This window comes from Ischnura elegans, chromosome 6 (genome assembly GCF_921293095.1).
Source record: "Ischnura elegans chromosome 6, ioIscEleg1.1, whole genome shotgun sequence".
NCBI lineage: Eukaryota > Metazoa > Arthropoda > Insecta > Odonata > Coenagrionidae > Ischnura > Ischnura elegans.
Window position 1 is genome coordinate 26869488 of NC_060251.1, and position 27918 is coordinate 26897405.

A 27918-nucleotide genomic window follows, 5' to 3' on the forward strand; every position below is an offset into this window, starting at 1 on the left:
ATTAAAAAGTAGTATAACAGTACTCTCCCGGCAGTACCGCCGAAAAAATACCGGTACTTTCATAATTGATAAAATATGTTAATAAGTTGAGATTTAACGCTTGTCTTAACCTAATTATCCGGTATTTCGTTAAATTAGCGTAACATACAGAAACAATGCACTGAAAAAATCATAAACTGGATTTTTTACGAAAATTTATCGGAAAAATACATGGAGGCTAGATTCTCTAATAGTTGGAAGGGTGACAGCGATGAAGTTTTAAAGGCAATGATTTTGGTGCATACCATTAAAGTTTGGTGTTTTATTGGCGCATGTGAAGTTCACTCGGGAACTCTAATCAAATGAGTTTTTTTCCTAAAGCCACCGGTTTGATTTCTTGAGAAATATCCTTGGCATTAATTAAATAAACACTTCCTCCTGAAAGCCATTGTGAATTGGTATTTATTTCTTGGAAATGGTCAAGGAGGTTGTAAATACATAGTATATTTACATCCTCCTTGGAAATGGCCTACTTCGCTTGGTATATTATTAACACTCAATTGTTTAAGTAGCTGAGTAGGTAGTTGATTGATAACACATAAGATGTCAGCGCCATCGAAGTACCGGTATTTCTAGTACCGATACTCCGGTAGTACCGCTAAGAAAATACTGGCTGGTACTACCGAAGTAGAAAAACAAATAGCAATCGATACTTCCGAATACCGGTATTTTTTGCCCATGCCTAAAATGGACCCCTAAGTGAAAGGAGTTATCTTTGATCTCCGATCCACGGGGGAAGAGAGTGATCACTTCCTATAAGAACCAACACCGTATTTTATTTGAAATCAAATTTTATCTTACATTTTATTTGAAAATCTTGCGATGAACTTCTTTTATTGAAAGACGCGAGTGATTAAACCTTACAGGACTATGCGTATCTCAAAGCCGTGACACCAACCCATTTCGGACGGGCCCCATTGGATGAGTTTTCTTGGATCATTTGAACGGAAAGGCGAAATAAAGTCGGAAAATCTAGAATAGACATCATCTGTGTCAAGGACAGGAGTAATCTCTGATCTCCCATGCACGGGGAAAGAGAGTGATGTATTCCTATAGGAACGTGCGCCGCATTTTGCTATCTTAAATCTATATTCATCTTATATTTTATATAAAAAATTTGCGATGAACTTAATATGTTTAATATACTAAATATTATTATATTAATATTAAAATTGTTTATATATGTTTTGTTTTTAAGACCATAAAATATAATTGAGTTGTCATCTAGAATCTTTAAAGGTAGGTTGTTTGTTTATATGTTCTCAAAGTCTGCAAAATATTTTTGCGACAATTTCATTAATCCTTGTGTTTTAGTAATAGCATTTTGAGGTATACATTAGCTCTGGCTGGCCATGTTTCTCACTGTGCTTCAGTGTACTACAGCCACAATGATGTCTTATTTGTATACTATGAATTACATTCACTCCATATCATCCTCTGAAGGTATTTTCTTTTATTAGATGACTTTCAGTCAAGGATTGGAATTCTTTATCACCACTCTACTGTGAATAATCTTGAGTAATCCATTCAGTCCTGGAACAAATACCAATATCTACTAATAAAAAGTGTGCCAATGTATTTTCTTTAAATATGTATTTGGTGAAATTAGGATATAAGGAGGCATCCATTAATTACGTGAGGCATTTAGGGGGCGAGGGGGTCAAGCCAATTCTTACCCAATCTCACATGGAGGGAGGGGGGTCCTGACAAGTATCAGATAATTTTTTAGCGTAATTTAATTTAGCGGAGTAGCAGTGTAGAAATGCAGTCGTAGTAATCGTAAATATTAGTATTGTTATCTTAGAAAAAAAATAATTAAACAAATTGTTTTTTTAATTAATCCAATGCAATGAATCATGTATTCACATATTTACACTGAAAATATTCATTTTGAACAATCTCACGCAAGATTATAGGGGTAGGGGCAGGTAAGTGGGTCGTGCCACGATAGTGGGCGGTCCCGATTGGATAAGTTTGCGAGGCTGCTTTGGTTGTACTCCATGTTTTCAGGCAAGAGATAGTTGGTAGGATTTCCCACTTCCATTCCAACAGTGTTTTTACGTGACACCATCACGTGGGCTACCGTTAGTTTGGTTCCTACCCTTCGACTCATCTGTTATGGATAGCCATACCGGGAGTAATTGAGTAAATCCCGCCAGTGTAGTTCCATGGGTCATAGGAACGCGCAAGCCTTTCTACCGCGACAGGGCTGTAACTCAGAAGAAAGAGTTGAATATAATACAAATACATAAATGAAAAAAAAACTTAAAAACACCAAATTCAAAATCTGTTGAGTAGCCATTAACAAATATTGGATATATTCTTCCAACATAAATGTTCTAAATGAGTAACTTCCGCGTGCATGGCTAGTGGATGAACATGGAGGACTTCAATATAATGATGACTTTGGTTTTTTGCACAGCGATTTTGGACTTTACCCTTAATAACTGGGTTTTATCTACCTAATTCCTTAAATAACAGCGTATATGGTAACCTTATTTACATAATTTTGACCCCAAGCCGCGAAAGTAGTGAGGACTTTCAGACTCACCATTTCAGGCACTAAAATTTCTTCTTCTTCGGTGCCACTCCTATTGCCTTAACGAGGATAATTGATATTTATATTTTTCAGATGCGGCGACCTTGCGAAGATGCCAATGGAGATAGCTTAGAATTCACTTACCTCAGAGCAAAAGGTTAACTTTCAAGCCCCTTTTAAACGTGGAACTGTCTTTCTTCCTGTGAGACTCAGGGTAAATTTATGTGGGGAAAACCGTGAGCAGGTAAAGCAATTTAACTTATCGGGCAGCACATTATAGGAAAACGGATACAGCAGCAACGACGTCAGGAAGAGAATTGCATTAGCAAAGGGAGCGCTCATGAACAGGTAGGAGCTCATGAGAGGATCGTTATGTAAGAGTTTAAAGAGAATTTTAGTGAAGAGTTTGATCTGGAGCAACACCTCTCTAGGTGGTGTTGTCTGGAGTGTAGCGCTCTACGGTGCGGAGACGTGGACACTTAGGAAGGAGGACGAGAGAAGACTGGATGCGTTCGAAATGTGGGTGTGGTGAAGAATGGAGAAGGTGAAGTGGACTGAAAGGAAAAGGAACGAAGAAGTTCTGGGCATGGTGGGTGAGGAAAGGCAGCTTCTTCATGAGATACGGGGGAGACAGAAGGTATGGATGGAGCGAGTACTTCGCGGGGAGGACAAGTTGAAAACCGTGTTAGAGGGTAGAATGTTGAGTAAACGAGGGAGAGGAAGGAAGAGAATAGTGATATTAGATAGAATAAAAGGTGGTAGGCCTTATTGTGAATTGAAGAGAGAAGTCCATGAGGAGAGGGGAACTGCCGGAATGCTTCGTGAAGCTCCATGCAAACCTACCTTAATCGGTAGAATACTATTGCTGATAATAAATCTGTCTTCCATTACTCATGAGCATACATCTTTCTGTCTCCAGAGGTTTGCGAGTATGACTCCAGTGACCCTTAACCCCCGTAGAATTTGCCACAAAGCACCCCTTTATGTCTATGTAAGTGATTTCGTTAAAATATATTTCGGCCAATATTTCACCCAGATATCTTCTAAATTTTCTTTTGGAATTCTTGTCTCAGACATCTACTAATAAACATGAATCTAAAATCTAATTGAGCTGAGATCGGTATGGAGAACTTTTTTTTGGAGTTCGTCAAGTAATCTTGTTTGTCAGCAAATTTATATGGTCTTGTTGAGAATGCCATCTTTAAATCCGAAAAATGAATTTTAAACGCTTTCGCTGCGAAAAAAATCAGTAGAAAATTATATTTTTTCATCAAATTCTTGATCTTCTGAATTCCTAAAGCCACGTCTTAATTTTAATAGCTCTTTTTTCGGCTTTCGAAGTGTACAATTTAAGTTCAGTAAAATATTTTTTAAAGAAAAATATTTATTAACAATCAAATTTGCTACTTCAGCAACTAGCGTCGGATCCATGTCGGATCCAAGCGAAAAAAACTCTACGTCGAACACCAAAATTTTAAGGAATTTGAGAGCTTGAGGAAATAATTTTTTCAACTTGCAGGAAATAAATTTAATCGAGAAAGGGTTTCAATAGGTATCAATAGATATTTAATTTAATACATCAATAGTACACAGCATCGCTCACAAATAAGTAGAGACTCATTAATTGTGGTTATCATACTTTTTATCTGCTACTTTTGTAGTAATTATTTAGTTTTCGTTTTTAGCTTTGAATTTAAAATCATATCTTAGCATAGAATGAAATCTTGGCGCCTGATTCATTGTTTTTTGTTGTGAATTTTTATATTCCTCTGCCAATTTGCGGTTAACTATTGTCATTGTGGTGAATAACCCCCAACCTTGCTTCACTGCATTTCGTATTTCACTGTCCAACAAGTTGATATAGGTTGACCCAAATCTGGTTTTGTCTATCTTGCATTCATCTGAAATCAGAAAAAAATTGTACTTATATTATCATTGTAACAATCCCATCTTTAATCACGTCATTGCTACAAATCCGTGATTGCATGGGAGGAAGATGGACCATTGGAAGATTCAAGATTCTCCCTCAGCGGTTGTTATTGATTAATAGTGAAGTTTCTAAACCGTCCTGCTTTCTATATGTCGACCAGAAGAATATTTTTGCCGTCTTTTTTTATGGTATTGTCTTCCCGATGCCCGTAGATAAATGAAAATTATCTTCCACACAATGCTGACATAATAGCCATTTTGTTGACGTTTTGTCAGTTTTGAAGTGTTTTGTCTTGTGTTTTTGTAAGAGCGTATTGGAAAGTGCCAATGATCAAGTTAATTTTATTTTGAGTTCACTTGCTGGCACAAGGTCTGATATGCTAATTTACGAAGCACCTCCAACAGAAGAGACATAAAGCGGTTATCTCCGAGTTATCTTCCAGTGGCGCAGCGAGGGGGGTTTTTGGAAGATAAACCCCCCAAAGGTCAGAGAATTTTCTTAGTTTAATCCATTTCACTTAATTGGATTAATATTACTTATAGAATAGTGTAAATATTAATAAAATATGCCTCAAAAATCCGTAAAATTTTACCTTTTGAACCATTTATCTGAAAAATTTACTTGGGGAGGGCCCCCGCATCTCCCGCTTACCCCTGCGCCCCTGATCACTTCGGTACTGCGTATTATATCAGAAATTTGATGCTCATCTTTATTCAACTCGGCAATGATCGCTCGATGTCTTCTCCGCGACAGGTAGTTCGTAAACTACCGGATGTAATCGTAGTTCTACATCGCGTCCCTGTCCTCACGTCAGTTCAAACGTCACGAAACGTCACTTGTCCCTCGACGATTTTCTTCATCAGGCCACTATGTCTCATCATACGGTCTATAAGGCTGTTCCGTCTTCTGGCCAAGGTTTTAATGAGGCGTTTCTTCTCTCCTACCCTTCTTAGGACTTATTCTCCGAACGTCCGCAGAGGAGCATACGCCAAATGTAAGTTCTGATAAAATGTTTCTTAACTTTTATATGAAAATGTCCCGCTGTAAGTAGATCTTTTTTTTTATGAAATGCTCTCTTTGCCTGGGCTATTCTGTTGATGATTTCTTGCTTCTCCCATCGTTGGTAGGAGTAACCATCTAGTAAATCAGGTCTAGGATGTATTAGTGGATTGCTAGAACGGAAAAGGAAGACCTCGAATGAAATACATGGAACAGGTGAATAAGGACGCGAAAGAGAAGAAATACGTAGGTGTGAAAAGATTTGCGGATGGGATGATTGAGTGGAGAGCCGCGTCAAACCAATCTTAGGATTGTTGATCAGTGAGGATGATTGTTATTCCTGTAACTCCAAAAGTAATGCAATTGATTTTTCGAGTGAATTTTTCAATTGAACGCCAAAATAGCCATCTCATGTCAATTAAATCCGTCGGGTGGACCTTGGTGTTCTCTCCGTTATTAGAATCAAAATATATTATAGCCATGCCAAGAAGAATTCTTTCAATCGTCTTGGACCGTTATGGTACTAATTTAATATCATCGTACGGTACTCTGGATAAATGGTCCACTCTCATCACTGAGTAAGAGGTGATTTCATTTATTAAGTTTAAAATTTTCGCGGCTGAGCTTAAAGGCACCAAGTGCGTCCACTGGGTTATTCATGAGGGGTCGACCTCTAGAATCGGCGACGACCTCTGTGAGGGCCTTTACTCGTCGAATGAGCTGTCGTGGATAAAAAGCGACGGCATTCCGAGGTGGTATACGTCTATCCTTGGGTGAGGAAGCCATCTGAAATGTAATTTGTGTGTGCAAAATTGCCTCGCCTTGGCGACAGGAGACCACCAATAGGATAGTTTCCTTCATCAAAGAAGACGAAAGGCGTTGATTGCGATACGTTTCCTACGATTAGTGTATTCATAATTTACAATTTATTTGGTTATAGAAATCCCAGTTTAGTCGAATTTCAATGGTGAATATTTACCTCATTTGAGAAAGGCCAGATTGGCGCCCATGCGATGTCACTCCACGTGACGTCACAGGGGCCCAGATGCTATTCGAGTTGTCAGAAGTATTACATCGTCTGAGATTACCAATGCATGCATGAGGCACAGAGCTCGGGGAAACATCTCTTAAAATTGCCTACGGTCGGAAAGTTTCCTTCGTTTCATTGGGTATTAATTATCCTTATTTTAGCCAAGCGCTACCAGCCAGCAGGGTACTCTGCCACCTGCAAGCAGCCTGCATCGTAGCGGCGCTCATAGCCTCGCACGAACGTGGCTTCACACAGCGGTAGCCGTAATAAGAATGACGTCACACGGGCTTTTCCCAGCATTCATATTTAGCCGTCGCGTTTTCGCGCGCTTGCTTGAAAACTGAAAAGTAGATATCGTAATTTAAAAATCTAAAGGAGTGAAATACGTACTCCAGGAGTAATAATCTTTCGATTTAGACAATAAAAAATAGGAAACCACCCTATTATCATACTTCCCATCACCCGAGGAAGATGGCAGCGGCTTTTCTTCACATTATTAATGGTGAATACCACAGTGGTCAGCACAGCCACACTTAATACACTGCAGGCGAGGTAATATTTTCTTAAACGGGTGTAGTTCTGCGCTGAGGATGGCTAGGGGAAGCCACCGCATTATTATCCCGACGACTGGCAGCTTCTCCAATCTTTTTTATATCACACATAATGGAATTCTCTCCGGTGAAACATTCCAGAGGCTAACCTGACCCGCATTTGGATCTCCGGGCGGAGACTTCCCGGGAGGGTATATCGGTCAGCTCTGAAGTTTAGAGGATAGAAACTTGGAACGTGAGATCGATTTTGACATATGGTTGCAGGGGCGCAGCTAGGAATTAAGGCTGGGGGGGGTTTTAGGTGCAACTATTACCGGGGAGTGCGGGGGTATGGAATACCCACCAGGATAAGCGGTAGGTGAGAGATTAACTTGCAGAATTTTAGGATAAATGGTTCAAAATGGTGAGTTTTACTGCTTTCCGAGGGATATTTAATAAATTCTTGCACTATTCTATTAGTAATATCAATTCAATTAAGTAAAATGAATTAACCTTAAAAATATCTCTGAGCTCTGGGGGGGGGGGTTTATCCCCCAAAACCCCCCCTCGCTGCGCCACTGCATGGTAGGCTAGAAAACCTTAAATTAGAGAAGAAAAGATTTGACCTCATCGATCTGATTTACTTTGAGAAGAATAACGTCATTACTTTTTCCAAAAAGAAGAAAGCGGAGGAATGTGAAGATTTTCAGACCGTAATAATATCGACACTCAGGTCGAAGATACTGACACGAATCATTTACGCGAAGAAGAACTCCTGTGAGGACCAATTCGGATTTGGTAAAGGTAAGGGCACAAGAGAAGCAATTCTGACCCTTACTACTCGTAGAGAAGAGAACGGAGAAGAGCAAATCCACTTTCACAACGTTTGCCGACCCTGAGAGGGCTTTTGACAACCTGGAATGAAGGTGAATGCATATAAATTCTGAAAGAAATTGGAGTGATCGCAGAATTCTGCATGTTTTATGAAATCCAAGTAGCAGTGATGAGATCTGGATCCCGCTGCGAAGGAGGGAGAATAGGGAAATGATTGAGAAAAGGGTGTGCACTGTCCCCCGTAGTTTTTAATGTAAGATAGAGAAAGCCGTCAATGATATGTAAGGTTTTAGGTGCTAATATCTATGGAGAAAGAATAAGTATCCTGCGATTTAGTGACGGCATAGCAGTCAGCCACCTTAGAATGATTTGATAACGGCTTTGAAAAATGTGGAAAGGGCAATGTCCATATATCAGTTGGAAAACGAACGAAAAGAATGCTAAAATAACAGAATACAGGGAGAGGGAGATTGCTAGGACAAACATTTAACTAGGGAAACAAAGGTTGTTTGAGGTGAAAGAGTATTGTTACCCAGGGAGCGGAAAAGCCAGCGATGGGCGGGGCAAGAAAGAAGTAGTCGAGGCATCTTATACAAAGGGCTATAACATTAAAAATAAAATGCAAGCAAAAAACAACTCTTTGTTTGCAAATGAATGCTTCTCCACCAGTTTTATGAACTTTTGGTTTATGATTTCAGTGTAGAAGTGAAGAAAATTAATGTTTTTTTTGCACTCCTGAAAAGTTGCTATTTTTTAGCTATGTGTTGTTAGAACTCAGCCATCGATATGGAGCATGCTTCGGCATGGGAGGGAGGCTTGGACGTTACAGATGCTGAGAATTCAAGAGTGGAGGTGTCTGAAATGTGGCGCTATTGATGAACCTTGAAGATAAAATGGATCGACCGATTAAGTAAGGAGTAAGTGCTGAGAAGGCTGGGAGAAAAGGATAGTCTTCTAAAAACCTTATGGTATGAAACATAATGGCTTGAATAAAAGATACAGTGTCCGGCGTGATGCGGTGGAAATCTTTGATATTCAGCTTATTAAAACAACTTGTCTGTTTCCACACTATTTTATTTTCACCGACCATGGTTTCGGCAACTTGTGCCATTGTCAAGGTACATAGCCTCGGGTGACAGCCTTTTTATAGGTTTTTCAGGAGGGGGGAGAAAGGAAGGGGAGGGGTTATTGGGGTGTGTTCATTCCGAGGTTACTGATGACGTCAATGGGCATTGGGTTGGAGGTAGGGTAATGTTCAGAAGGGGTGAGTGGAATGGGAACATATGGTCGTTACATAATTTAAAATCAGCGGGGCAATTCACAATTTCAAACTGTTTTAAGAAATCCAATATCCGCCCCTTGTCAGTTACATGTAAAATCTTTGCACCAAAATTGCACCAATGGTGTTTGTAATTCAAATGTCTTGCAATTCCTGATGAGTCGTCATTATTTACGAAACATCGTGAATAATGACGACTGAAAGGTGAAGGAAAGGTGGACGCTAAGAAGGATAAGGGACGACGCGGAATAAATTGCGTTGGATAGATTATTGTTAAGGTTTTGAAAGAGAAGGAATACGTCATTGTGAAAAGGCTAGCAGGTTGTTGAGTGTAATGGAGAGCTGCGTAGAAACAGTCTTTGGATCATTTACTGATGATGATAAATTACAAATTACCATTCAATTAAAATATTTATACGTACCGTACTCTTTGTTGAACGAAACAAAAAAATCTGCCATCCTGTGACATAAAGTACTTTTGGTGTCATCTTGATGGCCGCCTGATATATTATCAGTTCCCTTTGAAGCAACATTCTGCAATGAATAGTAATAATGAAGCTTAATGTTATGCATTGAGAGGTTTTCGGAGGTTGTGTAATTATTAATAAACACCATAAAGGTTAAATGTATGCAATTACAATTGAATTTCTTAGTCTTCTCAATTGAGAGTAAGTACAAGTACCAAAGTACAGGTACCAAAGTACACTACAGCTATTACCAATACTAACTTCGAGTCATCCTGAAACGATTGCGGGTTTTCTGACAGTTGGTTGAATAGTATTTTTAATTGAATATCGCTGATTAACTACCGTTTTGGTGGCAAACCAAGGTTGGAACGTGTTTTGAAATCACATACTGAAAATTTGATCGCCCTTACCCCTACTTCAACAAAAGGAGCCGGAACAATAACATCCCGGGAACACTAGCAATTGCGGATGAGCAAAGAGACGCTAGTCCCTGCTTGTAGCCACAGACTATCCTTCACCTAAAACCCTTGCATGCTTACAGCATACCAGCGATTAGAATTTTTCATGGAAAGCTTTGGGGCGCAACTACCTCTTTTGGGGTGAGGTTAAAAAAGGGGCTTGTATCGGTAAAATGTGCATTAAAAACTTTGCAAGATACAAGGTATATAATGGAAATAATCTGTACATCCTTTACTATATTATACTATTAAAATAGGTGCAATCATTGTTTGGTATACACGTAGTATTTTTATTATTTTATTTGATCATGCATTCCACCAATTCACGTCTGACACAGTGGAGATAATCAATATAGCTCTACCTGGGATTGGATTCAGTTGAGTACATTTTGGTGCCATAAGCTTGTATTTGTGTCGCGTTGCCTAATTTGGGGAAGCAAGTTGCGAATGTTATGCAAATGAGAATTATTCACATGCATTATTTCGTGCCAAGGATAGTAGCTCCACAAAGTTGCAGCTGCCATAATGGGAAAATAATTAGTACAGCTTTCTGAGACATCTTGGCGCGTCCATCTTGGCGCGGCCGTCTTGGTGCGGGCTACCTTGGCGCGAGGGCATCTCGACGCGAATTACCTGAGCGCGGTTGGTCTTGGCGCGGAGGTGGTTGTGCAGTTGTTACGTTTTGTTTACGGTGAAATACGATGGTAGTTTGTAGGTTTAGCACGTTACGGGCGCGCCAAGATGCCCTGGACACCTATCGCATAGCCGTAGAAATAAGCTTACGCGTGTGAAAATGGGGCTATATATGGGGAATTATAGTATTCTACCGATTAAGTTAGATTTCCATAGAGTACTTAAGAAGCATTCTGGGTGTATCCCCTTCCTTCAAGCACTTCTGGCTGAGGTAAAGACCAGAGGATTGAATGTGATCGCATCGAGAGTTGCTGTTAATTATTTAGACCGCATATACAACCACAGTTCAGTATAAAGTCAAGAATACAGTACGGCCGCCAAAAGTTGTCCGTTGACAGCTAGAAGGGGTAGTGGGCAGCGTTGCCAGGTAAGAAAGGGAAACTCCAACATCACATGTAAACAAAAAGGTTCCGTGAAGAAAGCAGCGAGAAGGGACAACGAGCGTGAAGGATCCAAAGGAAGAATCCTTTGTTTTGGCAAATTCGCAGAAAGGGCCTGTTTTGGTGGTTCAGGCTTGTTTCAGTGCTTCATGCGCATGTGAAAGCGTTGTGTGACTAGGCAAGGGTGTGAGGTGCATTTGGGGGACAGCGATTGGTTGTAAACCATGTTGGAGCAGGGTTCTTCGCCCCTCCTTTTAAAGTGCCATCGGGCAACGACTCTCGCCGGCTGGACTGTAGGTATGGGAAAGGAAGCTTTTAATGAGAAGGGAAAGGTGTTATTTAGCAGCATGGACTATGAAAGAGGCTGGTGAAATGCTATATGTTGTGTTGTATGGATGGGAAACGTGGGCCTTGGGAAGAAGTGATAGGATCAACGCTTTTGAAATGTGGGTGTGGTGGAAGCTGGAGAGATTGATTATTATAGTATTCTACCCATCAAGGTAGGTTTCCATGGAGTACTAAAGAAGCATTCTGGGTGCCTCCCCATCCTTCAAGCACTTCTGGCTGAGTAAAGACCAGAGGAGCAAAATGTGATCGCACCGAGAGTTGCTGTTTCGACGATGTGGTAGTTGAGTGCGGGTCTTTTAGTCTGTTCCTCGGCGCCCGTGCGGAGTTAACAATGACAGGCATTATTCATCTTAGCCGACCTGCTCTCGCAACATAGTGCCCAAGTTTCACAACCGTGGATTAGGAGTAAAATGCATTTGTTTGCCACCGTACACAGTCTATAACCTACATCCCCTGGATGCCAAATTTTACGGATCTTTGAAGCCCTCATGGGAATCAATTATATAGTCTAGGAGGGCCTCAGGCTAAAGAATCACACTTCCCATTAACTGTATTAGGTCTCAGGCTTCTCAACTACCTACGAGGACATAATGTCAGGTTAAAAAAAAAATGATCGTTGCTAATGATCGAAATCGAAACTGAATATTATATTGAACTGTTACACACGAATTTTTCCATTTGACCAAGATTTTGTTTTGTAACGAAATTCCAAATGAAGCGATGGATACTTATCTCATTTATGAATTTATAATGCATATATGCAATTCCTTTTCTCTTGTTTTCTCGAAGAAACGACGAAGTTCTTTAGGAGCCAACCAAGGCTGTAAAGAGAGAAAGGCAATACTCTTGCCTAAGGAAGCTTCAATGCATGTTACCAGCTACTGGTCGTTATCCTAGCTATCGGATTAAGTGCTAGAAAGGTAAAGTAGAAATATTTTCGTATGATAATCGAGATGATGACTACATCTTTCTCAAGAACCAAGACACGAATGCTGGGAATATCTCTACTTCGAAATTAGTGATCAGCAGCTATTCTTGTGTAACTGTCGTAAAAAGTATTTTTACTGTTAATGATTTTGTCATCTTAAAATACAAAAACCTCTAACATACAGGAGTGTTAATGATTTAATACTGATTGTGCTGAAAATAGATCATCAGCTGACTGCATGAAGAGCCAGGAGGTATCTTTGCATAGGTCCGAGATGCGTGGTGTTTTGCGTTATGAGTGGAAAAATGTTTTGAGGGAAATTCATCCATGGCGACATATTTCTCCAAAAAATAGAGACTATTGGAAGTTCTAGATTATAACGAAGAGAACTGGTCCAACAATCATCATTGGAAGTACAGTTAAATCAGTTACAGTACAGTCTATGCAATCGAAATTTAGTCCGCAAATAATGTGTTGTGACAATTTTAAGAATGTACAAACAATATTTTTGGTGAAAAATGTATTCATTCTCTACCTGAGGTTTTTATCTTACCGTATAGGTGATCAGTGAATATTAAAAATATCGTTAATTTGGCTTTGTAGTTCTCCTACCCTACCACAAAATGCAGTTCATTCGATGAGACAAGGTCATCCCAGTCGTTGAAGTTGAAGCCATTTGAAGCGGGACAAATATAGCTGATTGTTGCTCAGATGTTACGAAACAGTACTTACCTGTACGAAGAAAATCTTGGGTATGCCTAGAACTTTGGTGCCTTCCCCGTAAGCCATATCATGAAGAACGTCATCAAGTTTGTAATAGTCATCTTTATTATCCTCTCGAGCTGCCCCACGAATATGGTTGAGATGTTTAGCCTCGGACAGAATGAACACGATGATGAAGTCCTTCCCTTCCCTCTTCTTGTCGGTAGAGACTAGGGTAAATAGTAAATAGGAGTTACGACATTTAAGACATACCATCAAATTTTCAGGGAACCCTACACAATAATTTACGTAAAAAATCCTGATTTCATTTTACCGAAGCTGGGGTATAAAGTGTACTGAGGTTAAAAGTAGAAATATTTTAACAATGTCAGACGCCACATTTTATTCGCACTCACTTTCTGGAAGCAATAAAAAATACCACAACTAATCAATGGATTGTTACTAAAATTATTCATACTTCTGCAAAGAGGAAATAATTATCTCATTAGCTTCAGAGATTGCATATAATGTATTCAGCCTTAGTTCTCGGTTTCAAATAAAATATCCATCGCGAGTTACATTAACATCCTCTATAATACATTAAGCAGACCATGAAGAGTAAACTAATCTATAAGCATTAGTCTTGCGACTTTAGTGGCTGTTAACGGGGAGCAGATCTAGAGCTCTCTTCACAGAAAAATTCTGTTTCAATTGCACATTTTTCATCAACAGGTAGAAACGCAATAATGCAGATGCCCTTGATATTACCTTGTAGATTCATGGTGAAGCAAAAACACAGTACTATTCCACAAAATTTATTTAAGCTGTCTACTAGTTTCAACGTTTACACCGTCATTATCAAGACTAACTAATGACGGTGTAAACGTTGAAACTAGTAGACAGCTTAAATAAATTTTCTGGAATAGTACTGTGTTTTTGCTTCACCATGAATATTTCATCGTTCCACCAAGTAACGCCCAAATCAGTTGATTTTATTACCTTGTAGATAGTGTTTCATAATATTTTTTCATATTCAATGAGATTTATGGTTATTTATATGACATCGTTAGAAACCTTGGACATTCAGCTATTTTTCGATTAAGTCGCCCTCAAGCTCGGTGACGCCCGTATCCGTGAAACGAACAATAGTGTTCCCTCCTAGAATAACTTCCCGTAGAAATGTAAGAACCGCTTTTTGAACTTCGTCGTTGTTCGCGATTTTTCGATCTCTCAAGCCTTTTTTGAGGGCAGGAAAGAGATGATAGTCACGGGGGCGATGTCTGAACTGTAAGGTAGGTGATCGATCACACTCCATTCAAATTGCTCCATGATAATTGATGATATATGGTATATATGATGACGTGGTTTTATGGACCACATGGGGACGCGCGCAGTGGTGCAATCGAGCGCCTTTTGTCAATCTGCCGTGTCGTTTGTTCTGGATAGCTCTTCTAAGCTTGCGCATGGTCTCGCAATTTTTCTCGGGAGTTGATTTTCGTACTCTTGGGCATAAACTCGATCAGGAGGACACCTTTTCTGTCCTAAAAGACGGTACCCCTAACCTTTCCCGCTGATTTTTCTTGCTTAAAATTTTTGGGTTTTGGTGAGACCGAGTTTTTCCATTATTTTGACCGTTTTTTTCGTGCCTGGAGTGCAATGGTGGGCTATAGTTTCATCTCCCGTGACCATTAAAGAATAAAATCTTTACCTTTCTCGTCAAAACTGGGGAGAAAGTGCTGGGCACGCTGGACACACTGCTTGTGTTCACTCAGTCAGCATTTTTTGGGACCCACCTGGCGGACACCGTGTGGCACTGCATGCTATTGACCAAAATGGAGAGAATAGAGTCTCTGCTGCTCACACATTCTAGGTTTTTGGTCATTTCGTCGAGGGTCTGCCGGTGGTCCTCGACCACAAGCTCCTCCACTCTCCTCTACGCCAGCAGTAAATTCTCTGCCCCTTTTCCGCACATTTTCCACGTCCAAGGACATGGAACTATATACGTCTTCCTATTAGTGATGATTTCCAGTAGGAGCAACCGTCTTCGCTTGCCAAGACTTAATAACCGACCGCAAGAGCAGGTCCAATATTTTTTCTGGGGTTGGGGGTCTGACAGGCAAACGGTCTTCTCATATTTGAGATTTAAAAAACGACAATGATTACTGAACGAAATATTCTCTTCATTTTAATATGTAAGTTATTTATATGAAATTAAACGAATGAAGCTCGATATTACTCGAAACAAAAAGAACGTAATGATAACTGAATCAAAAATCTTGTCTATTTCTTATGGGTCTGGGGGGGAGGAGGGCACGTGCCCCCCTGCCCCTCCTCATAAATCCGCCTATGACCGACCGCAGTTCGCTCTTGGTGGGAGCTTCAGAGTAAGGATTGGGGTAGAGGGCGCTTTCAGGCTGCGCAGTAGCAGATTCTGTGGTCAACATGGTTACCACGTGATCGTGGGAAGAAGTGCGGGAATCCTTACCCTTCTTGTGGGAAGAAGTGCGGGAAGTGTGGGATATAAGTGCGGGATCTTGACTACATGCGCAGTAGCCAAAGCGCACTCTCCCCCATCCTTACTCTGAGGTGGGAGCAACAATCTGGACTTCTCCCGCGAGTGGGTGCTGCGCCAACTTTGAATGAAGACCCAAGGGGTCCTTTTAAGGGTTAAAACGCACCGGGCCGGGACCCAGTAATGAAACTGATACGCCCGATAACCAGGGGAGGGGAATGGAAGAAAAGAGAAAAAGGAAGGAGGCGCCGCGGCCGCGACAGGAGCCCGTCGACGCCTCCGAGGTGTGAATAGGGATGGAAGTTAGGGAGAAATCCGCGCCGCCATGAAGACGACGCACAGTGGGCTGAAATCGAAAACAGCTGGGTAAAATCGCTGTAGCCTTAAGTATTGCTAAATTAATGAAACTTTTTGCGAAATGTGTATCTTGAGGATGCAATGAAACTTATTTAGCATGATGTAGTCCACAATATTGATTAGGAGGGTAATAAAAAAATAAATAGTTGGCAGGGGCAACTCGAAATTTTGATGCGGGATTATCAAGGGAAATATAGAATTCCTTGTATTGTTAACAGAAATTTAGCTATCTAATAGCTTTTCTTTCGTTAACTGATAATTGAAATTTCCTTATCAGTGTTTTATATTTGAAATTTTGGTTATCGAAGTGTAATAACAAAGAATAAAAATATCATTAATATATATTTTTATTGCTAATTGCTCAAAATCAAGGGCGTGCCAATTTAAATCCGATTCTGAGGATGAAGATTTCTCATATTGTAAAATATTTTCGCTATTAATTAGAAGATTTTTCACCTCCTCTGTTAATGTTTTTTACTCCACGGGGAACCACCGCAGAACAAGAAATGTAAGGATCTGATGTTGGCAGAAAAGTATGGAAAATGTCATGGCATGTGGCAATCTTAGACACATTCCTGGTGTGTTTTTCACCATATCTTATATCCTTGTGGCGAGCTTCGAACGCCTCTTCGGAAAGCTGCCCAGTAAGAAGTATGGAATTTTTCAAAATTATCCATGTATTATATCTTTGTGAATAGTTGGTAGCATGTGATACTATGGATATAGATTTCATATAGTATGGCTCTTATTTAGGCATTTAAGCAGAGAAAACCTTATTATTTCCTCGAATTCCAATCTATATAGCTCTCAAAACTACTGATAAGTAGGTAATTAGGTTTTCCGAAATTCCTAGAAAAGGATTGTGCGTGGCACTCTATTAGGATTTTCGATTTCTAATGGTTTACCAAGTCGCATAATTATGACATCCAAACTAATGATTAAGAAAACCCACTGAAAGTTGTCAGAAATCTACCATTCCTTCTAAAGCACTCATTTCACTTCCGAATATGTTATTGAAAGCACATTTTTTCAATGAAGGCCGCAAGCAACGTTTTTAATTTCTCATCTCCTTCCAAAAAAGTTTTTTTTTGTGTAAAAACTCCTATGCGAATGACTTCATCTGCTTATTGGAACTCCTCTATTTGCCAAGATCACACTATGAAAATATTGGCGAGTTACTTTCGTTGTATTCATAACTTGGCAACTTCACTGTGAACGTCCTTCGCAGTGGCGGTTTGCCCATAAGGACTCTCGGACGCCGCCCCTCCCAAATATTTGAAAAAGTAAAAAAAATAATTATCCATTAATTTGTAATTATACATTGATTAATGAAAGTGTTTTTCAGTCCCATATATCGAAAGTGTTGGAAAAAAACGAAAAGAAATAGCGCGAAAAGTTCGTATTTGTAGCCGTGGGGCGCTGGCCAGAACGTCCCAATCCATCCCCATGCAGTTATATGGAGAGTGGTAGTGGTGGGGGCTGCTGGTGCTATGACGCGTCTAACATGCTGCCTTACGGAAGCCTTGGGACGTCGTCCGAGATTGCGCAGAGCGACGAGTGAGTTGACATCGCTGCGCAGGCCGGCGGGCGTATAATCTGGCGTCTTCTTGGTGCTGCCACAGAAAAGGGACCTACGGAATCAGAATGGTCACTGTACTGGGTGTAGTTATAAGATTTTAATTTTTAATTGCTGGTAGGTATTGCTACAGTAAATAAATTAAAGCCATTAAATAAAGTAAAGCCATTATGCTTGCGTTTTTTGGTGTTTGAATTCCGGAACACATAAAATCCAACCAGTTAAAGGCCGTATTGACGAAGGAAAACTATTCTCGATTATTTGCCACAGTTCTGTTATGATTACGAATTTCAAGAACCGTTGGGAAACTAATAATTAATATTTAGGCCTTAACAATGTATTAATATCTTCCCGATGATTAGAAATGCGGTACCTATTTTTCAGATAAATTTATCATAAGACCTGCAGTATTAGGAAAAATCAGTTAACATTCCCCACTGATTTATAATTTAAGAAATAGGTGCGTGCGTGATAGGGTGAATGATTAAACATGATTTAAACCGTAAAACGTGACTTTAAATAGAGTCATCCAATGAATGTCAAGAAGTGCCGCGTACAATGCACCTTTTGTGTGTAGGTTCATCATTTTTCTAGCCGTCCTTGTTGTATTAGTTCATGTTCACCTAATTCATCAGCGGCAGAGCGGTAGCTGTCTGACGGAAAATGTCCACTTGGGTCTGATTTAAGTGGCTTCGAAGAGTTCATATCAGTGCGGAGATCCTTACAGCTCCCATCTGTGGCTCAGAGTCGTCTTCTTTTACGATCTAGAATTTATATATTATTATATCATGGCAATGATTTCGAAGTCATGGTTATTCCAAATGCGACCCGTTGGCGTCTCGTGTGTTTACCACTTATGAATCTTAGACTCAAGGAGATGGTTCGTGACGTCCTTTGTTTGCTTGAATGCCTTTGCTGACCTTAAATTCGTCCCTCAGCTGAATCAGCATTAGTGGACCACGACTTCTATCTCCCTTGAGTCGTCCTTATAGTAACGGCATGACTCTCGGAAAGAACGGAGTGAAATGAGTTCAGACATCATTTTCGAGGATTTAACTGTGCGTAATTGCCGATTAAGAAGTTTCTTAGTGCTGTGTGTACATTCAAGAAGACAATTTTGAATTGATCAACAGTGCTCGTTTTTTTTTAGGGAAATATAGGGAAAAAATTTCCCAATTCTGTGTCCAGGCACCTTGTTCTTTTTGGTGGTATTTTTCGTCGGCCTATTTTGTGTCGTCCCTTGTTTATTTATAGACTAGTGCCCTTGCCATGTGTTCAATCGGAAAGAAATTGTTGTCCGGCGCTGATTTCAACGAACGTGCAATTGATCACTTTGCTGGACAAAAGGAAAGAACGATGGACTTCTGCAATATAACTAAAGGCATGTGAGTATTTCAGATTTTGTTAAAAATGTGTGAGAAATGTTTAATTATTGATTTTAAATCATACTGTATTCAAGAATCATCGCGAACACCGCCATCAAAGTTTACATCTGCAATAGGAAAGCGCGCGCATTCTAGTAGTGTTTGTTGCCTAGTGGAAGTCAGTGACACTCCCCTCCCTCCTCAGGTGTTACAAGTGTCATTGCTACCTAAATCATTGCAAATGTTGTATAGATTTGACAAATAACGTATTATGATTGCAAAACGAACAACAGAAGTGTATTGAGGGCATATCCGCACGAAGAATGTATGCGATAAAACCTAAAGTTACGTATTTTCGTTTGTATTTGCAAAATATCGCAGCAAATATATTTTTATTCTTCAAGATCATTGATCAGTATAATCGAGAGTCCGGAATAAGCCGATCCGTATGACCGAGAGTCTATGGCATTTGGTATTTATTAATCAAGCTTTATTAGGAAAACTAGGTATTTTTGTTGAAAAAAACGGAACATATGGCATCACAAAATTTAATTCCTAGATTGCCGTAAAACTTAATAAAATACACGAAATATTAAAAACTTATGACCCCCCGGTGGAGTGCGCCCCCCCTAGCATTTGACTCACGAGCCGCCACTGGTCCTTCGGCACACACTTCAACGAGGTACCTATACTGAAGGGAGACGGATGTTGAGCTTTCGGCTAGAAATGAGCGAGCCATTGGCACAGACGGTATATTTAGGGAAAAATCAATTTGGAGGATGGAATAATTTGCACGTGTTCATATTAAAAGACCAAATCTGGGTGCTTCAAGGGGTAGCCGCCAGGACAAAGGGCTTGGGGAGCACGCGAACCGTTGGGTTTATTGCCGTACGCATGCAGTTTGCAGGCAAACACTCAAGGGAAAAACCGTTAGAAGAGGGTACATACCTTACATACACCGCAAATAACAATTAGTTGAATGCAATGCACTCAAGATTTTGGGAAAATGCAGTCTCTCAAACGAACGCATGTCACGCCAAGTTCCCGGGTGCCTACTGCGTGTATTGCGGGTCACGGGGCGCGACAACCTCCCGACATCATTTTGCTTTGCCTCAAAAAAATCCTAGGGGAGCCAGTTGGAACAAGATTTTTCTTTTCCATCTAATATTATAGTGTTAGCAGTGTTTGAATTCGCGCTAGTATCACGGCGGAGGGATACGTCGGGCTGACGACGGATGTGGCCGGAGGAGCGCCGCTAGCGTGCGCGAGGGGAAGGAGAACTGACGACGAGCTAAGCCTGTCCGGAGGCGGCATATGGTATGCGAGCCCTGGCCCGAGCACACGCATGGTCATGTTGTACTGTACAAATAAATGTGTAAAGACGAGAGTCTCGTGTCATTTTTAAAAGATCTAACAATAGACTTCAGTCGACTCTTAGTGTAAATATCTGAGGAGCGGCAAGCGGCGGTAACAACTTTCATCCTAGCATTAGATAAAAAAATTAGCGAAAAACGGTTATATTTTAAACTAATCGTAAAGTTAACAAACACAATTGACCGTAAGAATAGATCGCTTTTAATTAATTAAAAGAAAAATAGTATCAATAAATATCCTCAAAAATCCTAATTACATATTGTATTTCAATGCTTAGGGAACAAGCATTAAACTTTTAGAAAAGTTTCTCGGGTTTTCCACCGGTGGATGTTTTCCATGTCTCCCGATGTTTCGAGCGTCGACTTGCTATTCATCCTCCGGGGATCTTCCGAACTCCGTTCTTCACAATTTGACAAGTATATATACACCCCATCCATGATCAGGTGTAACCTGATTGGTTCACACGTATTATGTACAAAAATCGGTGGAAAAAGCACCAAAAAACAACAACAAAAGCACGGGTGGAGAAGCCTAAGATAATAAAACAAAAAATTTTCGTAAAAATCGCGCTCTCAATGTTGTAGCTATTTCGGGTTTCCCACCGGATGAGGTTCTCCATCTCTGCCGACGTTTCGATGGTCGTGTCGTCCATCGTCATCAGGGCTGATGACGCCCTGATGACGATGGACGACACGACCATTGAAACGTCGGCAGAGATGGAGAACCTCATCCGGTGGGAAACCCGAAATAACTTCAACATTATCATACGCCGAGAAAACCTCAGATCTTTCTTCATCACGCTCTCAAGATTTCGTAGATTTTTATCGATTTTTGGCCATCGATAAAAATTTAAAAAAATATTTTGAAAATAAAATTAACTTTAGTTTTACATGTCCTGAAAATTCTAAAATGATGATATTGTAACACCTAATGTTGAGTGGTTTGTTTTGGTTTTGGTGTGACGTAATTTAAGCAATAATAAGCAGCAGAGGTTTAGGGAGGTAATTGTTGTGATTGTTGATGGCGCGGGAGGAAGTGAAAAGTGGAGGAGTCGGATTGTGATAGTTATGGCGGACGGGTGTTCCCTTGCTCCCGAGTTTGTATTATTTAAAGTTTAATAAAATATTTGTAAGTGACGTGAAACTAAGAGAAATTAATCGAAACGTTACAATATACTATTCCCGGTTCGAAATGAAAAAGTCGATATTTTGCTTTTTTCGATTTCAGCTCACTGCGCGACGGGGCCCACTATTAGCGAAACCATAATTTAATTTGACCACAAAATTGGAAGATCATTCTATAATGAGAAAAATCCATCAATCATTTCGTTGGATAAATGATGCCCAACAATAAGCTTGGTAATGTGTTACCGTTTAAGCGAAGGGAAGGAGGAAGGACTAACAGACAAGCTACGGTAGCCAGATTTCTGGTAGCGCTGTTTGCGGGGACGTTTATGTTTTTAGAGACCTTACTTTTCATATTCCCCTTGTATAATTAGCGTGGCTACAGATATTTTTGTTTTTGTATTTTCCAATTTATTTAATTCTGAATTTGATTTGTTTGTGAATAAGTTTCCCAGTTTTTAATTCTTAATATTTCTTCAGGTTTCGGCCATCCATGGACCTTTTCTCTCAGGTTACGGCCAGCATGGTAATGGTATATCTCTCAGTTATGTCTCTGCTCTTAACTCGTTTTAGATGTTTAAATATTTTGTGATTTTGCTTCAAACCCCTCCCTACCCGCACAGATAGAAATACAGTGGTATGTAGGAATATTCTGTTTCTATGAGTTTCAATTTAACTTACATTCTTTAAATGCTTCCATAATTTCTTTACTGCTTTTACCCGTCCAATTTATGAGTTCAGCTCCGAGGAATTCACTCAGCTGGCTAAGTTTTTTTATGTCCTCAGCTTGATTATCATGCTCATTCATACTTTTCTGTCCCAGAATTATGAGGTCTCCATGTCCATGCCGTGTGGGATAATATGGTTCTATATATTCTTTTTTGTTTTTATCCACTGGATTTTCTGGAATGGTTCTGAAATGTAAAGAAAAATTACGGAACATAAAATTATTGGAGTAGCACGGGTTGTTATTTTCAAGGGCTAAGGCCTTAAGAAACAAAGGAAGATGGAAGAGAAGAAGGTAGCAATGAATGTAGGGACATTGAATGCGAGGACAATAATGAGGGCGGGCAGGCTAGAAATTTTCAAAAGGCACATTGAGAAGGGAGGATAGATATCTTAGGATTACGCGAAGTGAGGTGGATGGAATGCGGGGACTAGGAGAGTGATGATAATAAGGTCGTATATAATGGTGGGATTAGTGGGAAGAAAAGTCAGTGAAGAGTAGCGATAGTATTAAACGGTAAGGGGTAGGAAAGAAAGTATATTAGGTAATCGATAGAATTCTGGTGGTAGAAATCGAAGCGTGACCCACAAACCTTGCGGTGGTTCAAGTCTAAATCCCCACAGGCAATTAAAGGGAGGATGAAGTAGATGAGGTGTATGAACAGCTCGAGGAAAGTTTAGGGAAACCACAGGCCAGGAAAAAATATCTAGTGGTGATGTGGTACCAAGGGCTTGATTCTGGTTCTTTCTGGCTATAGCCTATGCGATTTGTCGAAAAGATTGGCGAACGGTGTGTTTTATTCGTATTCTCATTTTCATTCGCTAGCTATTTCACCAGGAATGCTTCGCTTCGTCCTTCTGGCGACTACACAGCTATTCTCGTTCTGTCTGGCGAACATATAGCGAACGTAAACATACACCAAAAGCGAATTTCGCTAGCGACGACAGTGAAATCGGTGTAGTGACTTGGCGAAAGAATTGACGAGGAACAGACTCGTGATTTTTCTACCGATCGACTTACCGATTACTTTTGATCTCAATGAATTCAATTGTTATTAAGATCTTTGGCATACAACCTGTGTGTTGTTTTACTCGTTTTGTCGCTCTACTTAATTAAATAAATGGGATTACTAGCGGGTTTGCATTTGAATGAACTGCGAAGCTTTTGTTTGATAAGCGTATTGTGTTATCATGGGCGTTCAGCTATTCTGAGCATATAAATGTCTTGGATTGCTTGAGAAAACTTGTTGTTTCGGTTATTATGCTCGTGAAAGCTTCATCGGAAAAAAGAGACTCACGGGAGGTTTGTCGCATGAGAGCATTATTTAGGTACTTGACAGAACAGTAGTGCAGTGGATAGCTTAGCAAGTTTCAAATCTGGAGGTCATGCGGTCAATTCCTATTTTTTTCTCTCTGCCACAAGAAAAAGGTTCGCATACTTTGAGTTTCATCTTTACCAGCAAGTCGCTTGATGTTGTCTAAATAATTTCCACCTACACGAAAATCTCTTATCAGTTGTTCAACTCTTATAAGTTTCACAAAAGACTCACCGAAGTTGACTAGTAGGCTTTAAATTCATATCTGGCAAAGGTCTAGGCAGCATAGGATGTGCGATACGCTGTTCTGCCGCCTTAGGTGTTTATCCAATAGAAGCAAATTATGTTAATATGAGAATATTTGACTCAATTCCTTACGTATTCTTCCCTCCCTAAAATCCTATCCTTGCCTTTCATAAGTTCCATAGCGTAAGATAAGCTGCTTATAATTTTCTTCCGTATTAAAAACCATAATAAACAGATAACTCTCTTATTTTGTGCTTTCTGGGTTTGGTTAAAATTGAAAATACTAGCCCATAAGTTTCACCGAAGTGACTTATGGACTTATCGTGTACATATAAGAAATAGATGAAAAACAAAGATAATGGTTTTATGTTCAATCATAGAAAAATGTTAAATTACTAAAGGTTTCGCGGTCCATGTTTGTAGATTTATGGTTTTTTTGGGAATATCCCGCGTCAGGTTATTAAAATGGCCGACGTTTCTTCTCCTATGCCGGAGACCTCATCAGGGAAAATGACCGTGTTGTCTTTATTTCGCATCAATTTATAGGTGGTGGGTGGTGGTAGGGAGTTTTCTGGAAGCTTGTTTTTCTGGAAATGACCGGAAGCCATGTATCACTGATCTTCTGCCCGTTGTCTCTGTTGAAGTTGTTTTTATGCTTTTTTGATTTCTAAGGCTTCCCCGAAAATCCTCGTTCTAAAGTACATCTCCCTGGCGAGAATTTTTGGGCTGCCCACATCGATGGTATGTCCGTGTGCGGCGTGTTCAGCGACTGCTGACTTATCGGCGTGGCCCAGTCGAATCGGCGCGCTGTGCTCCTTCACTCTGGTTCTTATTGTGCGTCCAGTTTCACCCACGTACACTTGGTCGCATGTGCCGCATTTTAATTGGTACACTCCCTCCGTTTCCAATTTTTCCCTTCCTTTCACGCTTCGAATGATGTCTCTAATTTGCGTGCGTGGCTTAAACACGGTTTTTATCTGATGTTTATGTAGTATTCTGGATATTTTATCCGTGACCCCTTTCATATACGGCAGGAAGGCTTTTTTCTGCTGCTCTTCGGTCTTTTCTTCTTCCATCCTTGAGTCCTTTTTACTTAATTTGCGGGAGATGGCCGTCCTTATTTCTCTCCGTCTGTATCCATTCATCATAAGTATTTTCGTTAATTCGTTTAGTTCTTCGGCCCTGTGGTCCTCGTCCGTGAGAGTGATCGATCGGTGGATCATTGTGGACATCACTCCATTAATTTGAGCTGGATTGTGATGTGATCCGGCTAGTAGGTACTTGTTTGTGTTTGTTGGTTTTCTATAGACGGTGTGGCCCAAGGATCCGTCTTCTTTTCTTGTGATGAGGAGATCCAAGAAGGGCAATTTCCTCGTGCCTCGCGCTGTTTAATTGTTTCGGACTGCGGAGACAAATTGTGTTGATCGCTGAAATAATCCTATGCCCATTGAATAATGGGTAATTCGTCATTGCTTACGTCACAATCTTTCGCCAAGACAACGTAGTTACCGGAACTAATGCTACAGGCGGGGCGATGAGCTTGTACCCAAAAGTAGTGGATTCGTATATTAACACGTCAGAGGCCGGTTCTCATACTGTTATGACTATGAACCACCATGCTAGTATGTGATTGTAGTTTACATGAATAGGGTGGTTTCCTATTATTTTTTTATTGCCTAAATCGAAAGATTATTACTCCTGGAGTACGTATTGCACGCATTTAGATTTTTAAATGACAATATCTATTTTTCGCGGTTAAATGAAAAGTGAAAATTTTCAAGCGCGCGAAAACGCGACGGGTAAGTAGGAATGCCGGGAAAAACTCCGTGTGACGTCGTTCTGGTTCCCGCTGCCGCAACTGAGGTGACCTTGGGGCGAGGCTCTGAGCGCTGATACGACGCAGGATGCTAGCGGGTAGCAGAGTACAATGCTAGCTGGTAGCGCTTGGCTTAAATAAGGATTATTAATACCTTATCAAACGAAGAAAACATTCCGACCTTAGCCATTTTTAATAGGTGATTATTAAGACATGTTTCCCTGAGATCTGTGCCTCATGTATGCATTGGTAATCTCAGACGATGTAAAACTCCTATGTACTCGTATAGAAACTAGGTACCTGTGACGTCACGTGGAGTGGCATAGCATGGGCGCCAATCTGGCCTTTTTCAAATGAGGATAAAATTGACCCTTGCCATTCGTCTAAACCGGTATTTCTAAAACCAAATAATTTGTATATTATGAATACACTAATGGTGGGTAACGAATCGCAATCAATGCCTTTCGTTTTCTTTGATGAAGGAAACTACCCTATTGCCCAAAGATTTCAGCATGTCAGTTCAAATATTAGGGTTGTAAATTTCAAAATTCTCCGATTTCACATTAATTTTTTAATATTTTACCTCATTCGTTGATGACTACATCCAATCGTGCCTATTCTAATAAATATTTGGCTACTCACGTTTCTTGTGCAGGGGTTGGAGTCGCATCAGGCTCATCATTGCCGTTCATCTGAAAGAAAATAATAACAATACTATTCATTTGACGATTGACGAGTGTTATACACACATAGTATATGGCTAGTCTAAAATAGAGGAATAGTAATAAACAAATGGACAGATAATAAAAATAACTGACCTAAAAAAAGAGGACGATAAAAGTTTCAATGGCAAAAATTCCTCGATTGGACAGAAATTAGGGAATAGTAAAAGTTCTTTTGGCTGATATTTTATCGACCTTTGAATACCCCATGGCGCAAAGAATCTTATCTGAAGGTGGATTTCTTGCCATAAATAAAGGGTGTGAAAATGACCAGAACTCTGTCGTGTCGTCTGTACAAACGATCTATACTCCAAGACTATATTAATTAATATTTACATTGAGGTCGACAAATCGATTTATATAAACGACAGAGTTCTCGTGAAATTTTTAAAAATTAACGTGCATGGCAGAATGTATCTGTTTGTATACAATGAGGAACCTGTAAAAATACAAAGGGATTTGAATTAAGGACAGAATGGTGCACGACAAATTTTATTACTCATTTGCCTAATGGCTCTCTTGTAAACAGTAAAGACCGTAAAAGTTTTTGGAGGAGGCTTATAGATTGAACTGAGTTGTTGATGAAATTTGTACAGATTTTTACATTATGCAACAGTACTAATATTTACGAAGACGCATTTCCGGTTGTAGCTGATAAAAAAGATATGAAAAGACACATTAGAACTTATTGACACTCTGAGAAAACAAATTTAGGTAAGTTGACCTATGTTACCACTATTTTCCCCAGATAAATATGCATCAATAGTAGCAGTTTTATTTATTTATATTCGTCACCGTGGAAACAGCACTAGTTAGCCTTTAAATCGAGGATTTACGACTAATAATAATGGACGATCGCAAACAAACATGCCCTAATTATTGGCAGTTAGAGTTTGGCAGGCGAGGAATGTAGCCCCCCCCCCCCGTTACCGAGGCTTGCAAGGAACTTGAACTTTTAGTATAAGATATGCGTACTGCAACTAGGTACGTATCGGTCATAAACGTAGTTTTATTAATGTTTGGTTTTGATATTAACGTATTCAGTAATGTTATTTAACATCATCTACTTGTAATGCAGTGAAGACACAATCGGCATCATCAGCATTTGAAACTGGGTATTTACGCTCTCCAATCGCTTGTAACGAAAAAATAAGATGGGGAAGACGGGAATATCGCGGAACGCCATAGTGAAGAACTTCTCTCAATCGATTAAGGATTTTGAGCTATCATAATTAGACAAGTTTAAGCTAGAAGGATGATTCATGTCTTACCTTTAAAGCTGGCTGAATAAAAGCACCTTCCCAGACTAGCAAAATGTGGTATGAAGCCTAATCGCTGAGTTCTTCCTTGAACAAATGAAGCCGTTAATCAGCAATGGCTTCGGAGTCTCAGAATTTTTTTCAAGACGCAAAAAAGCGAAAAACGATCGCCAATATGGACGGAGGAAGACTCAGGTGCCCACAGATAAATGCTATCGCCTTTCCTAAGAAAACACGAGAGTACCTGTGGCAATAAATGAGTCAGTATCTATACAAGACCGGGTATCGTATAAAAAAATAGATATATCGTCGAAAGAAATTCACCTCAGGGTATCAGAAATGTCGAAGTAACACCTTGTAATTTTGCATT

The 27918-nt window shown here is 39.9% G+C and overlaps 1 protein-coding gene across 1 annotated transcript; it reads right to left on the reverse strand.

Moving 5' to 3' along the window:
- Positions 1-4127: 4127 nt before the first annotated feature.
- LOC124160335 (caspase-1-like) lies at positions 4128-27735 on the reverse strand. The gene is made up of 6 exons (XM_046536174.1): positions 27561-27735; positions 26210-26259; positions 22145-22377; positions 13187-13386; positions 9603-9714; positions 4128-4479 (listed from the first exon to the last, which is right to left on the reverse strand). Exons 2-6 carry the CDS (start codon positions 26257-26259, stop codon positions 4247-4249), a joined length of 828 nt encoding a protein of 275 aa, XP_046392130.1. The 5' UTR covers positions 27561-27735; the 3' UTR covers positions 4128-4246.
- Positions 27736-27918: the final 183 nt, after the last annotated feature.

Excerpts from the sequence above, each read along its gene's own strand:
- LOC124160335 (XM_046536174.1), bottom strand. The coding sequence starts at position 26,259 with ATGAACGGCAATGATGAGCCTGATGCGACTCCAACCCCTGCACAAGAA. Across the intron at positions 22,378-26,209 it reads CCAACCCCTGCACAAGAAAC|AACCATTCCAGAAAATCCAG; the intron begins GTGAGTAGCCAA and ends TTTACATTTCAG. Across the intron at positions 4,480-9,602 it reads TTCGTTCAACAAAGAGTACG|ATGAATGCAAGATAGACAAA; the intron begins GTACGTATAAAT and ends TTCTGATTTCAG.